The 14,025-nt window shown below is 39.3% G+C and overlaps 1 protein-coding gene across 15 annotated transcripts in view; it reads right to left on the bottom strand.

Moving 5' to 3' along the window:
* ncor2.S (nuclear receptor corepressor 2 S homeolog) overlaps window positions 1–14,025 on the bottom strand; it is a 230,682-nt gene that overhangs the window by 37,650 nt on the left and 179,007 nt on the right. For all 15 annotated transcript variants that reach the window (XM_018235544.2, XM_018235570.2, XM_018235605.2 and 12 more), the window contains 9 exon segments: window positions 11,142–11,634; window positions 8,338–8,458; window positions 6,638–6,866; window positions 5,590–5,751; window positions 4,238–4,374; window positions 3,819–3,924; window positions 2,229–2,327; window positions 1,183–1,274; window positions 43–178 (listed from right to left, as the gene is read on the bottom strand). In XM_018235544.2, the coding sequence (XP_018091033.1) occupies window positions 43–178; window positions 1,183–1,274; window positions 2,229–2,327; window positions 3,819–3,924; window positions 4,238–4,374; window positions 5,590–5,751; window positions 6,638–6,866; window positions 8,338–8,458; window positions 11,142–11,634 (1,575 nt within the window).

Raw genomic sequence — 14,025 nt, 5'->3', positions numbered from 1 at the left:
CCCCCAACAGCATAAAAAGGATAAAAAGGGAAAAAGACTTGCCATCAAGAGACAAAACATGTCCCTTCTTGCCTTCATATATGACATGCCCTTTGGACAGGCCCTCCCGGACTCCTGGACTGTCTTCTCCCATGATTTTGGTAATGGTTCCTTTGTAAAGTACCTCAGCTGGAGTACCCTGAAAAACACATAGAACCGTAAAACACAAGAAATAAGTCTCTAACTGTAAATTTACGAAATAAAAAAGGGATTTGCACAAACTAATTGTGTGGAGGTTTCTATATTGTGCCGCACACAGGCACTGGGAGGTTTTCACATGGATCCCTCCCACCCCAAACTTTACAAAAAATCCTGCCTGAATAAGAATTTTTATATGAATGCTTTTAGTCATGAGGAAAGTCGTTCAGAACTTGGGGGCAGGTCCGGACTGAGAATTAAAATAGGCCCTGGCATTTCCGGTACACAGAGGCCCACACAGAGGCCCAAACAGCCTCCACCAGCCCACTAAATACTGACTTTCTATGGGAACTTATAGCAGCCCCTGTGGCATTTGCCAGAACCCACAGATTGCCAGTCCAGCCCGGGGTTATTCCAATGATCACCATGGAGCACTCCTCTTCCAGCTTCTTCTTTCTTCACGCGGCTGTGCATTTGAGTGAAAAGCCGAACTTTAACTAAAAAGTCGGCTTTTTCAACCTACTGCGCATGCGTCTGTCCCGGGAAATTTGAAGAAAGAAGAAGCCGGAAGGGGATCACTCTGTGGTGCTAGCTGGAATAACCCCGGGCCGGTGCAGTTTTCTGCTGATAGAAGCACCGGCCCGGGGCTTCAAGTAAGTAAATACATTCACTTGGGGGTGTCTAACATTTGGCATTGCTAAATGACTTTCCTTATCCTTTGAAAAAACAGGGCTGGAGAAAAACAACCCAGTATGAAGACACAAAACTATTTATTTGGACTGTCCAACCTTTAGCCCTTCAGTTGCAAAACGGCATCAATTACCCAAGGTTGGGCTCTTTAACCTGCTTTCCTGCAGCTACTGTACTTTAGAACGTCAACTCAGCCACAGTATAATAATGAGAACCACAAACAGACATAAGGACAAATAACATGAATAAGTTGTTTTCTTTTCTGCTTTAGAATGTGACTTCCTGGACTTTCTGTACCACCGCACTTGGACTTACATGGGTAATAGATCCTCGGTAATTAATTGGTGAATTTGAAGGTGGCCTGCTGGCCGGAATGCCCTTGCTGAGACTTCCTCCTTGAGATGTCCCTGCAAAGCACCAACATAGAATTTGAAACATAAAATACTAGGAAAGCACTGGACAGAGCTGGGAATTCTATAGAATAAAAAGTCTTTCATTCTTTTTAACCAGTCTGTACTGCTTTTCTGTAAAATACTCCCCTTCCAGTACCTTACCAAGGCACTGTGCTAGAATGACTACCTTGTTTTACTAACTAAAAGAGATACCGACACCAAAAATAAATTCCATCTATCATAACATTGTCTTTGCATGCTATTTATAATTTTGCCATAAAAGTATTTGCCTGATGCTTTTACACTATCTATTTGATCCCCATGTTCCTCTATAAGAGGGCTGCCATACTTGTGCAGCAGTAGAGCTACATGTTAGCATTAGAACATATAAATGAGACAGGACAGTCTCTTTGGAAGAGTCAGTTTTTAGTGTCAGTATCACGTTAAAGGTACTTATCTAAACATCCCATTACTCAATTCCTGGGGTAGGTACTTTCCTCCCAAGTACCCTATTTTGTACCTACAGCAGCCTGATATTTCTTACCCTAATCACTAAAGAGAGTTTTAAGAAATCAGGCTGGTGAACACCCCTCAGGGGAAAGTGGGCAATGGACCTGCCTTCCTGCACTCTCCATGGTAACCTAGAGGTTTAGGGGCTGTGACAAAAGCAGCTAAGGTTGTGCAAGAGTTGTATTGGAATAAAATATTGCTTTTGACATTTTATAAAAAGATGGAGTTAACTTCAGCAAACCTGGACTAAAGCTACCATGTGTGTCTCATCAATTTAATTAATTAATGGGTTTCCTCATTAATGCTTATTAATCTCCATTTACTATGAATGGAAGCAGCTACAAGACAAGGTTTCCACTATCTAATATGAACTATTGAACAACGCACCAAATAATTACTCTGGGGATTTTCACTCTAAATGGCAAACGCTTGAATGACAAACAATAGCTGGTGTCATACCCCTAAAAATGGAGGTCTCCTGAGAAGTCTGCACTGCTAGGTTTTCTGGGTGGCTTGGCTGGCTTCGAGGCGACAGTTGCTCCTGTTTCAGGAATGGCACTGCAAGAGAGATATAGGAATGTTTAAATGATCTGGGTGGAATCAATTTTTATTAGCCATGGGCACATATTTTGATATATTTGAATACCAACTATCAGTGATGGGCACATGGTAAAAGAATAGGACAGACAATGTAGGACTGATATATCAAAGAATAAAGCACAGTGATAAAGCAATTGATTGTTTAGTGTGCAAACATCAAACCTTTTTGATATTTATTAGTAGTCATGCCCAAGACTACACTATGGATCTCACATTCAAAATAAATGCTTAAAGTATCAGCACCTCTTCATTATGTTAATTTGTCCCAGACTTTAGCAGAGCAATAAAAATTATGCACAGATGTCTTTCTTCCTCTGATCTGAGGTATAAAGTTCATGGCGTATACAAACAGAAGCCATTAAACTTTATTGCTGTGAGAGAGCGATAAGCCAGCATAACAGGAGGTAACACCTTCTCTGAGGATAATGACCTGGAACATATTTAGTTTCATTACTACCATAATACAGTAACTGCTGAGATTACCTGAACAGGCATATTGTAAATGCCGCACACAGGCACTGGGAGGTTTTCTTATGGATCAGTTCCTATGTGAGACTGCCTAAGCCAGGAGTGCCCATACTTTACTAATGTGGGGTCTACTTTTAGTGATGTTGACCCATTATTATCTACATCCATAATAGCATTGTTAGCATTTTGTATTGCTTAAATATTATATTGATTTATAGGTAAAGTTAAATTGCTATATTTAAGAATTGTATTATTTATTATTATTATATTATTATGATATTATTGTATTATTATTATTTATTATTATTACTAACTATTTCTTATGTAACCTTAACAGAATAAATATCTGAATTAAACAGAAGGGTGATTTAGACAACATGTAGATCTCAAGACTAGACAGTGTCTTGAGATCTACTAATCACGAGTTAAAGGTCTACTGGTAGATCACAATCTAACTTTTGGGCACCCCTGGCCTAAGCTACCATTCTAGTTGAGGAATATTTCTTGAACATCTCATTTCATGCCACGGCACAACTTCCAACATTTGAAAAATGTAAATAGGGACAAAAACATCAGGCATGCATAGAGCGGCAATTTTTTGACCACATAATTACCATATCCATTTTACAAAATTTGGCAGGTTATGAAAAGTTTGAATACTCCAGCTTGCACTAAAGAGTGACTGAGGTTTATCAGAGCACAAGTCACGTGACTGGGGGCACCTGGGAATCGGATACTATGTCTAGCCCCATGTCAGATTTCAAAATTAAAGATAAAAAATTCAGTTTGCTTTCTTCATGTTCCCTACTTAGAATTCTTTGTGCAGATAAGCAACACACACACTCAGTGACCACATTAGCTATAGCCATGGAAGCAACTACTTAACTTTTAGTTACTGCTCAGTCCTAGTGTGAAAGCCATGTCCATTGATGATAATGAGTAGTAAAAACAAACATGCACATCATCAAAAATTGAACTCACCCAGTTTTTTAGGGTCCATGTTCATCGGTAAACCCATTGTGATTGACCCAGCAGGGACCTTTGCATGTTCTGAACCATAAGGAACGTGAAGTGGGATGGGCACACCCTAAAATAAAATGTCAGATTTCAAATACAAAATTAGTAACAGATCTATTTACAGTATAAAGAGCATACGTGTTGCCGTTATTAATAAAAGAAATGCACCAAGCCAGTGATCCTTGGGCATGAGCATGCTACAACACTATTGCCAAATGGCTGGAACTATGAAAACAGTGGGTAGCTCATGGACCAAATAAGTTAAAAGACACTGGACTAAAGCTAGTCACATGCATACAATCCCCTAATTTTAGCAGGTTGACCAATGTTTATACTGTATATAATTCTACTTTCGGAAACGACACAACACCACAACAACGTACCTGAGACATGGATACTATGGGTCTTTCTATAGCAGCTGGGTGCTTGCTGGAAATAAGAGGAGGGGGATTGGATATACTGGGAATGCGAGGGACTCCAGATCGGGAGCTGTCATGCAGGTTTAGTGGCACTGGATGACCTGTTTTGTAGAAAACAACAATAATTGAATCATACTGATGCTGCTATAGTAAAACGTGGGTTCATTTGTGATGTCCATTATATCATGCTTTTTATAACTATCCTTCTCTGACTAAAGAGAAATAAGAATATCATATTATGTTATATGTTGTTATTGCCGTGTTGCTTTAAAACTTCTCTAGTGTTTTCAGAATACTGTTCAGTCTCTGGCACAGTTGTGACATCACTCATTAAAGTAATAATGTAGAAAGAAGCCAGAAGAAAATACAGGCTGCTAGCAGTGCTCTGTTCTAGTGTAACCAAACATACATTGACCAGCAGGGTTTGCTAAAGAATAAGAACTAAACACAATATTAGTTAATGTATGTCCTATATTAATCAAATATTATAATAGAGTAGTAAGTGTTAATAATTTTGGCATAGTGCTTGTCTGTTATAAAGCTAAATTCTTGCCCAATACATCGAAAAAGGATGTATTGGACTCGTAAAATAAATAAAACTGGTGTGTTTGCTATTGAAATACAACTATAGTTTAAACAAGCTGCTGTGTAGCCATAGGGGCAGCCATTCAAGCACAGGATATACAGCAGATAACAGATACTGTATATACTCGAATATAAGCCGTCCCGAGTATAAGCCGAGGTACCTAATTTTACCTCCAAAAACTGGGAAAGATTATTGACTCGAGTATAAGCCTAGGGTGAGAAATGCAGCAGCTTCTGGTAAGTTTCAATCAAAAATTGAGGGTTTCTGCTCCCAATGGAGGTGCCGGCGTCTCGTTTTTGGATGCCGGCGAATATTCTTGGAGACTATTCTTGGACGCCGTTGACTATTCTCAGATGCCGGAGACTGTTTTTGCGCTTCATCTGAGTATAAGCCGAGGTAGAGTTTTTCAGCATATTTTGGGGGCTGAAAAACTCGGCTTATACTCGAGTATATACGGTAAGTTCTGAAGAATCCCAGTACACACTACAAAGCTTATCTGCTGTTTATCCTGTGCCTTTTCTCCCTTTTCATCTATGAATGGCTGCCCCCATGGCTACACAGCAGCTTGTTTATATAAACTATAGTAGAGTTTCTGAGGCAAATACACCAGTTTTACCAGTGCAGCACAACAAAACAATCTTTAAATCTTTGAGCCATTTTTATTTATTGGTATTACTGTGCTTTTAACCTATGGGTTCTTGCAGCTTGAAAAGACTTTACGCTTGCTCACCTTGGTTATAGGAGGAGAGGGACTCAGAGGGAGATGGGGGCTTTATCACTTCTCTGGCAGGCACTTGACATTGTGGTGCAGCAGAAGGCCAAAGCGTTATGCATGTCGGCTTTGCACTTATCCTTGGTGCTTCCAACTGTAATCCCAAGTATTGAGGTTTTTCTGCAAATGAATAGGAAAAGCATTAAAGAGGTTTATTAGAGAAAGGTGCAAGGTCAAACCAGCCAAATGGTTACCAATGCTGTTGTACAATATGGAATCTTAAAGCAGAGACAAGCTCTTCAATTTCAAACAAAAAGAGTTGTGATGTTAGAAGGAAGATGTATGTTTATACAACGGTACATAATAGGAAATGGGTACAGCTTTCATGTCATGCTGATCATGGCATTATACAATGATTTACACATTACACATGAAAGTTTACCCTTCAATAAATACGCCTTTAAAAATACCATAGAAATGACGGAGAGAGGCAGTATTTCACTCTAGTGGACTATGGTGATCTCTAACTTCACTTTTTGATAAATATATACCCCTTGGTTTTGATTCTTAAATTCTTTGGTTTTGGAATATTTCTCTTTTTGTTGTGGGACTCATTAGTTTCAAAGCTTTGATCAAAAGGACAAACAAGAAAAAGACCAAATGACTGGCTAAAATATTTGTATTCTGCTTTCCCTGCTTTATTTTATCACACACTAAATATTAATTTAAAGATGGATTTGAGGAATGAGATCATCATCATAAACTATGTAGCTGAGAGATGTTATTTGCAACAGGAGAGGAGGGCTGATACACACAAATACATTCAGGGTCGGACTGGACATGGGGCCGACCGGGTTACTAACCTCTGGGCCCCCCCCGCGCATGCGTGAACTTCTATTACCTGTAACACTTTCAGGAAAGTAAATTTAGTCATCTTAGCCATCAAACCTCACATGCAGACAAATGGAAGCAATCTCAATTTTTGCCAAATATGAAACTCAAGGAGAGCAATCATCAGCACGACCTGCTGCACTCATTCATTACTGTAATAGTGCTATAACCTCACCGTCTTTTACCACAGTCACCGGACTTTTACTGCTCCCTATGGGGCTACTGATTGTCTGCTGCTCCTTGTCAGGTGGCACGAGAGGCTGAGGGGGCTTGAGGAGTGCCAGCCCATCCAGGGCCATATCAGAAACTTTTGAGATCTGGTCTTGGTAAAGGGCCAGCCCATGACTCATCTGTTGCTTCACTGGAGTGTTTTGAGCAGCTGACTCAGAGTAGCCTTCTGAAATCTAAAAGAAGCACAAGGGTCAGTGAACAAACAGTATTATCACCAGACAATAACACAACTCTTTCAGGAATCTGTGTGCCAGGATACCTTATTAAAATAGGCCAGTTTTTCCACAAGAGATTCCTATTCACACACTCATTCCTTTTGGGAAATGACTCAACGCAGAGTTGTGTTGTGATGCATCTAGTTACAATGCAAAGAACTAGTGCTGAAATTCCTGCTCAGGCCATGAGACTGGCAAATATAAACTGGTTTAGGGACCAAAATTCCTGCTAGTTTACAGTACATAAAGAGTTGCACACATTGCATCAGGCAAAGCAGAAACACAACAGCTAGTACCAGGACCTGGTTATTTGTAAAAGAAAACTTTAATTAAATTCATCCCCATAATTTTTACAGCTTATCACAGTTACCTGGCTCTTGTTTGTAAAAGAAATGCTGAGCAACCTAACAAACTTTATAGTACCGTATATACTCGAGTATAAGCCGAGTTTTTCAGCCCCCAAAATATGCTGAAAAACTCTACCTCGGCTTATACTCGGGTCAAGCGCAAAAACGGTCGCCGGCTCCTAAGAATAGTCGCCAGTGCCTAAGAATAGTCGCCGGCGTCCAAGAATAGTCGCCGGCGTCCAAGAATAGTCGCCGGCGTCCAAGAATAGTCGCCGGCGTCCAAGAATAGTCTCCAAGAATATTTGCCGGCGTCCAGGAATGGTCGCTGGCATCCAAAAACACCTCCAATGGGAGCAGAAACCCTCAATTTTTTGATTGAAACTTACCAGAAGCAGCTGCATTTCTCACCCCCGGCTTATACTTGAATCAATAAGCTTTCCCAGTTTTTGGAGGTAAAATTAGGTACCTCGGCTTATACTCGGGACGGCTTATACTCGAGTATATACGGTAAACATTGTCCCCCTCCTTATATACCATAACTTACCTGATATTGTTCCAATGCCCTGTTCCTACAGAGCATAAACTGATTGGAATCAGAGAGAAAGTTCATTCCCTTAGGCGTGTGTCACAAATAGTAATAATCCCTTTTATCACCCAAGAAATGTAGTATAAATGTAGACCAAATATCAGTTGATAATGCAGTTAATTAAGCAAATGTAAAAAGCATAAATTATTGCACTCTGAGAATATATAGTCTCTGAATGTCAACGATACAGTGCAAGCACCTGAAATAATGACTGTGGATTGTTGCCAACTAGGAAGACTCGTCAAATATTAATATACTGATAGGAGGGTAAAGAATCATTCCTCTTCCTGTGAATAATTACTGGGATGTAATGCAGTTATTTGAAGATATTCCATTCAATTTATTTTTGAAGTCAAGGTGTCTTCTTTACCCATAATGGGCTCGCCAAGTAAAAGGGTACATCCACTCAAGCTAGCACTTTTACATGAGTGGAATGATAAGGCTGGAGATTTCAAAGATTGTAGCACACACTGCTTAATGTTACTATGACACTTACTATGGGTGGAATAGCAGCTGCTCTCTGCTTCAACTGTTTCAGGTCCAATGGCTTCTGAGGCGAGGAGTTCATCTGTGCATCACTGCCAGAGCTTAGCAGGCTGGGTCGCGGAGATTGCAGCCTGCACCAACACATAGCACAGAAGTCAATTCTTGTACACAATTCTGTATCTGCTATATAAGCATAGGAAAGGGTAGAAGGGGTAAACCCGCTGTGCCCCAGTTGAACAAGAGCACCTTAGAGTCCAAGGATCTTATGTCAAGCAAATCATTTTTAAACTCTCAATCTGACAACCCTCAGCTGGAAGTTGCTGTTTCATAACACCTGTAGGGCTGCAGGTTTAACACCCCCAATTTATGTAATTTACAAATGCTATTATTGTGTTTTTATAACTGCTCAGAGCAGGTTATTATTTGCAAGTAAACTCTTGCTTGACAATATTTCCCAATGTCTGGTCACACAAAGATATTGAAAAAAGCCCCAATCTGAGCTGACCTTGTAGTTAACTTAAAACAGCCTTCTCCCTTGCAGGCCCTATTAAGAAGAGCTTGTACATTTTTTTTTATCTAAGTGAATGTGAGGCTGCACTCAATAAAATGAGGATCAGAGACTGGAACTCTGATCAAAGCTCCTTGTTTATCTGCCATGAACAGGGGTGAACTCTGGGGCCAAAAAATAGGAGACACTCTGCAATATTTCATTGCCAATGACCTAATCTTTTATTATGCGCTCAGACATGGTAAGAGTTTTTCAGTCTCTTTTGTAAGCAATTAGTAAGCACTTAACAGAAAACTGCGTACAAATATAGATCCTTTTATAGAGAGCAGGCCTGCACAGAACATCATGGAGTAGTCATTATTGGGAAGAAATGCTTTCAGTATTCTCTTCTGTATGAAGCTATTGTGTGCAAGCAAAGTTGTTCAACTCAAGCAGGCAAAGAGGGAGAGCAGCTATTTATTGGGGTCAACTAAAGGGTTAGATCTGTCAGATCTGTGAACAATGACACGATGTGCAACCAAAAACATGTCAAAAAAGTAATGTGCTTCCAGCCCAATGGTCTAAAAACAGTGATGTTCAATCTGTGCCCCACCTGCTGCTTCCATGAGCCTCAGACACCTAGTTCAGTAGGATCTTTAAGGGGCTGGGGCAAGAATGGGCATTAAATGGGCACTTCTCTACAAGTGCACTGAAAAATAAAATGTAAATGAGTATTTTTATTTTTATTATTCCCTGTTATTTTATATAACACGGACACATTTCTGCAGCACTTTACAGAGATTATAAACCACATCACATCAGTCCCAGCTCTGTGGAGTTTACATTCTAAGGTCCCTATCACATTCACACACACCGTAGGGTCTGTTTTATCAGGAGCCATGTTTTAAGAATACTGACAATCATTTCTTGCTAAGGCTGTCACCATAATTCCTGTATAGTGCCACTCTGGACAACCCAAGCACCCTGTGGCCCTAGTGCTACACAACCAGTACACAGGGTTGGCAACATCCAATATCGATAAGGTCATTGAAAAGTATCAGTAAGACCGACTGTATATAAGACCTTTTAACTGCAGGTGCCACTTGAGGCTCTCAGCAGGAATTATATCCAGGGCTCACGTGCATGAATTGTGCCCTGTATTTTGCACTTCTGCAAAACCCATGACATCAGAATAATCAAGACACTATAACAAACAAGGGAAAGTTGTGCTCACCACTAATTTTTAAAAACCATTAGGTGGGGGTGCAATGAGGCTGTGACCACAAAATACATATAGACAAATACAAGAGTCCTCTGCATTATCAATATATTTAAGACAGAGACATTTTGTGCATACTGCTACTGAAAAATGCCTTACCCTTTAAACAAAACAGGGATTGTTTGTCCATATATTGCAATATATTTAAGCGTAGGACTGGCCAGATATGGGATGACTTTGACGTAGTTGGCCAGCTTAAATATATTGCAATATATGGACAAACAATCCCTGTTTTGTTTAAAGGGTAAGGCATTTTTCAGTAGCAGTATGCACAAAATGTCTCTGTCTTAAATATATTGATAATGGGTTGCGTGCAGAGGACTCTTGTATTTGTCAATAATCAAGACACGACACTTGCCACAGGACGATAAATATCTTGTGGCAAGTGTGCATAAACTCAAAGCAAGCAAAGTTTGCTTCCACGTTTATTAATGGGCCCTACTACTTTACTATTTAAAGAAATTTGGGTGGACTGTTAGGCTGGGTAATGCTATAGTAGCACATGTGAATAAGCATGCTTGTCATTGTGTACAGTGTTTAAATAAATTGTGATGATAAAAGAAGAAACATTACATTTATGTGTGATATTTATTCTGTCAGTCCATTTCCTACCCACCCTGACTCTTGGGCAGTTTTCCTTTATAGGAATAAATGACCTAACGGGGAGGGGGTGTTACAGTTTTTTTTTACAGAGTACACCTGTGACAGAGAATTCTACTGCCTCTACAGTAAAGTCACTGGATAGACACAGTCACTGTGTTTGTCTTTTGGGAGAATGTAAGAACAGGTGCAAAAGTTTGTTTATACTTCGAAATCCATGTAAGGTAATTTTTTAATTTTGATAACCTAGTCTATTACATGCAAATGGTGTGGGTCTGTAAGCAGCACACAGCCAAAATGGTTTCACCTCCAGGAAAACTTTGTTTTTAGCATTAAAACGTACTCATGGAATCTGTCAGGCTCTTTTTCTAACCCCCATGTAATCCCTTTTATAATAAATCTTTCAGTGAACCATTAAGTGCAATATGTGTACCTCTCCAGTACATACCTGTTCTCCTCAGCTTCGTCTGCTTCATCTGCACTGCAGGTGGCACTAGAGTCACTCTCTGCATTTGTCTTGCTTGTGTGTTTGCTGTGCTTCTTCTCCATTTTAGGGGGTGCATCATCTGCTGGTGCTGCTGCTCCTGTTTCTTTCCGCATCTCTTCTACCTTTTCAGCCACATTTTCTTTGCTGTCCTCCTGCTCCTCTTGCTTTATCTCCTGTTTATTCAGTTCCACACAAGATTTTCCTTCTTCCTCTTCCTCCTTTTTAATGATAGGAGTTTCTTCCTTCCCAGCCACCTCCTCATTACAAGTTTTCTGGGTAGTGTCCTGACATTGTTCAGCTGTGGAGTTGTCTGAGTTTTCTGGACTGACGACCACCTCAGTGTTGGCTTCCTCCCCAGAAGCTCCCGTTGGATTGAGTTCATTCTCTTTGCTCTCTTTGGCTTCCTGCCTCGGTGAAGGGACACTCTCAGTGTCTGAACTGTTATTAGCTGCAGCTATCAAATGGAAAACACAGAGCATGAGTCCAGATAGCACTCAATTCTAATAATTTAAGAAGCAACAATTACTTACTGTGTGAGTGAGGTAATTACACGTGCTGCCTGAAGCCAAAAACCTAACACTTACACCAGCTTCCTGCCACTTAGCCATTGTCAGGGCTAAAACCTCCTCATAAGTTATGGAAAATAAGTACAATTCTCCTAGTCATACCAGTCCCGGCCATGGTAACTGGTTTATTTAGTTACAAGAATATATGAAGTGTATAAAACAAAATACAGCCAAGTCAGAAAAAAATCCATAAAATATCCTGATTGAAAATGTGTCAGCATGGATTTAGTTATAACTAGGGATGCACCGAAGATTCGGTTCGGGATTTGGCCTTTTTTAGCAGGATTCGGATTCAGTCTAATCCTTCTGCCAGGCTGAACCGAATCCAAATCCTAATTTCCATATTGAAATTAGGGGCAGGGAGAGAAATCAAGTGACTTTGTGGCACAAAACAAGGAAGTAAAAAATACAAAAAAATTATACATAAATACTAAATAATATAACAGTGAGCCCAACGCGTTTCGACCTTAGGGGTCTTCCTCAGGGGCACAAATAGACAAAAAAAACAAAAAGGCCAAACACAAAAAAAAAAGAATCAATCATGTACCACTGGAGTTTTCATTAAAGGGTGGCTCACCTTTAAATTAAATTTAGTTTAACTTTCAATTAACTTTTAGTATGTTATAGAATGGTCTATTCTGAGCAACTTTGCAATTGGTTTAATTATTTATTTTTTATAGTTTTTGAATTATTTGCCTCTCTCATCTGCCTCTTTCCAGCTTTTTAAATGGGAGTCACTGACCGCAGCAGCATACCAACTACTGCTCTGTGAGGCAACAATATTATTGTTACTTTTTATAACATATCTTTTTATCTATTCATTTTCCCATCTCTTGTTTAAACCACAGTTTGGTTGCTAGGGTAAATATGACCCCAGAAACCAGATAGCTGCTTAAATATGAAAGCTAGAGCTGCTGAACAAAAAGCTAAATAACAAAAAAAAAAACATAAATGAAGACAAAATGCAAACTGTCTCAGAATATCATTGTCGACATCCTAAATTGACCTAAGATGACCTACACTTTAATAAACTTATGTTGCTTTTTGTCTTAAGGCTTCTACATGAAACCATTTAAACAAACAGAAACCACAGAGGTCATAAAGATCATTAACTAAGGGTAGGTGCAATGGACTTTGGATTCATAGATCATAATGTATTTAGCACTTGCATTACCCCTTGTGAAACACAAAGTCACTCAGCCCCTTGTGAAGCATTGGAAATTAAATACAAGGATCAGAACACAGTCCTTAGTGGAACAAGGCCATATCTTGCATGTCTTCTTGTTTTTCCTCCAGATGAAGGGGTGTTCCCACCCCTTCCATTATGTCTTATGTGATCTTTATTTACAATTATTTTTTTTAAATCTTATTTTTGGTATGAAGGCAGTGTTATGTGTGTGTGGCTTTACACTGAGTGTCTTGCATCATGAAACTTTTTGGCTCCTTTGAGCCAATCTCACCCTAGCCAGGTTTTTCTGTTTAGATAAACAACTAGACAGCTTTTCTGTTTGAAGATTTCCAGCAACCCCTAAGCTCAGCTTCTCAGCAGAAGCCTGGAGCAAACAGGGCATGTGTAGTGTCACTGTACATGCTAGCAAGATCATTAATGATATAGAAATGCTGTATCTCTGTATCTATAGTTCTCCTAGATTACTTGATTATTCTGGCACCTATGACAGGGTCACCTTCAGTTACAACCAGGTAATATACTATACAGGTTTTCTTATTAAATAAAGTTTTGGTACATTTTGTGACTTAAAGGAACTGTAAAAATTAAATTGTTTTAAAGGAATATATTACTTTACTTATACCTTCTTACTGGTATGTTTGCTTCAGAAACACATCTATAGTTTATATAAACAAGCTGCTGTGAAACCATGGGGGCAGCCATTCAAGCACAGAATACACAGTAGATAACAGAAACCTATTGTATACTATAGAGCTTATCCGTTATCTGTTATGTATCCTGTGCCTTTTCCCATTTTTTCCAGACTGACACATGGCTACACAGCAGCTTATTTATATAAACTATAGTTGAGTTTCTGAAGCAAACACGCCAGTTTTAACAGTGCACTGCAACACTGCATTATATTTTCATTACTTTAAAACACTTTGATTTTTTGGTGTTACTGTTCCTTTAAGTGATATCAACAGGCACCAATTATTATTAATGTATCCTCTATATAAAGGATGAACTATGTCATAAAGCATCTGTTATTAGGATAAATAACTACTTAAAAGTTTTTGCAAGCAGGAATAATAGAGATCAATAAGCTCTA

The sequence above is a fragment of the Xenopus laevis genome, chromosome 1S (assembly GCF_017654675.1).
Source record: "Xenopus laevis strain J_2021 chromosome 1S, Xenopus_laevis_v10.1, whole genome shotgun sequence".
Taxonomy (NCBI): Eukaryota; Metazoa; Chordata; class Amphibia; order Anura; family Pipidae; genus Xenopus; species Xenopus laevis.
The sequence above is the reverse complement of the archived record's forward strand: the minus strand, read 5'-3'. Positions and strand labels throughout refer to the sequence as shown.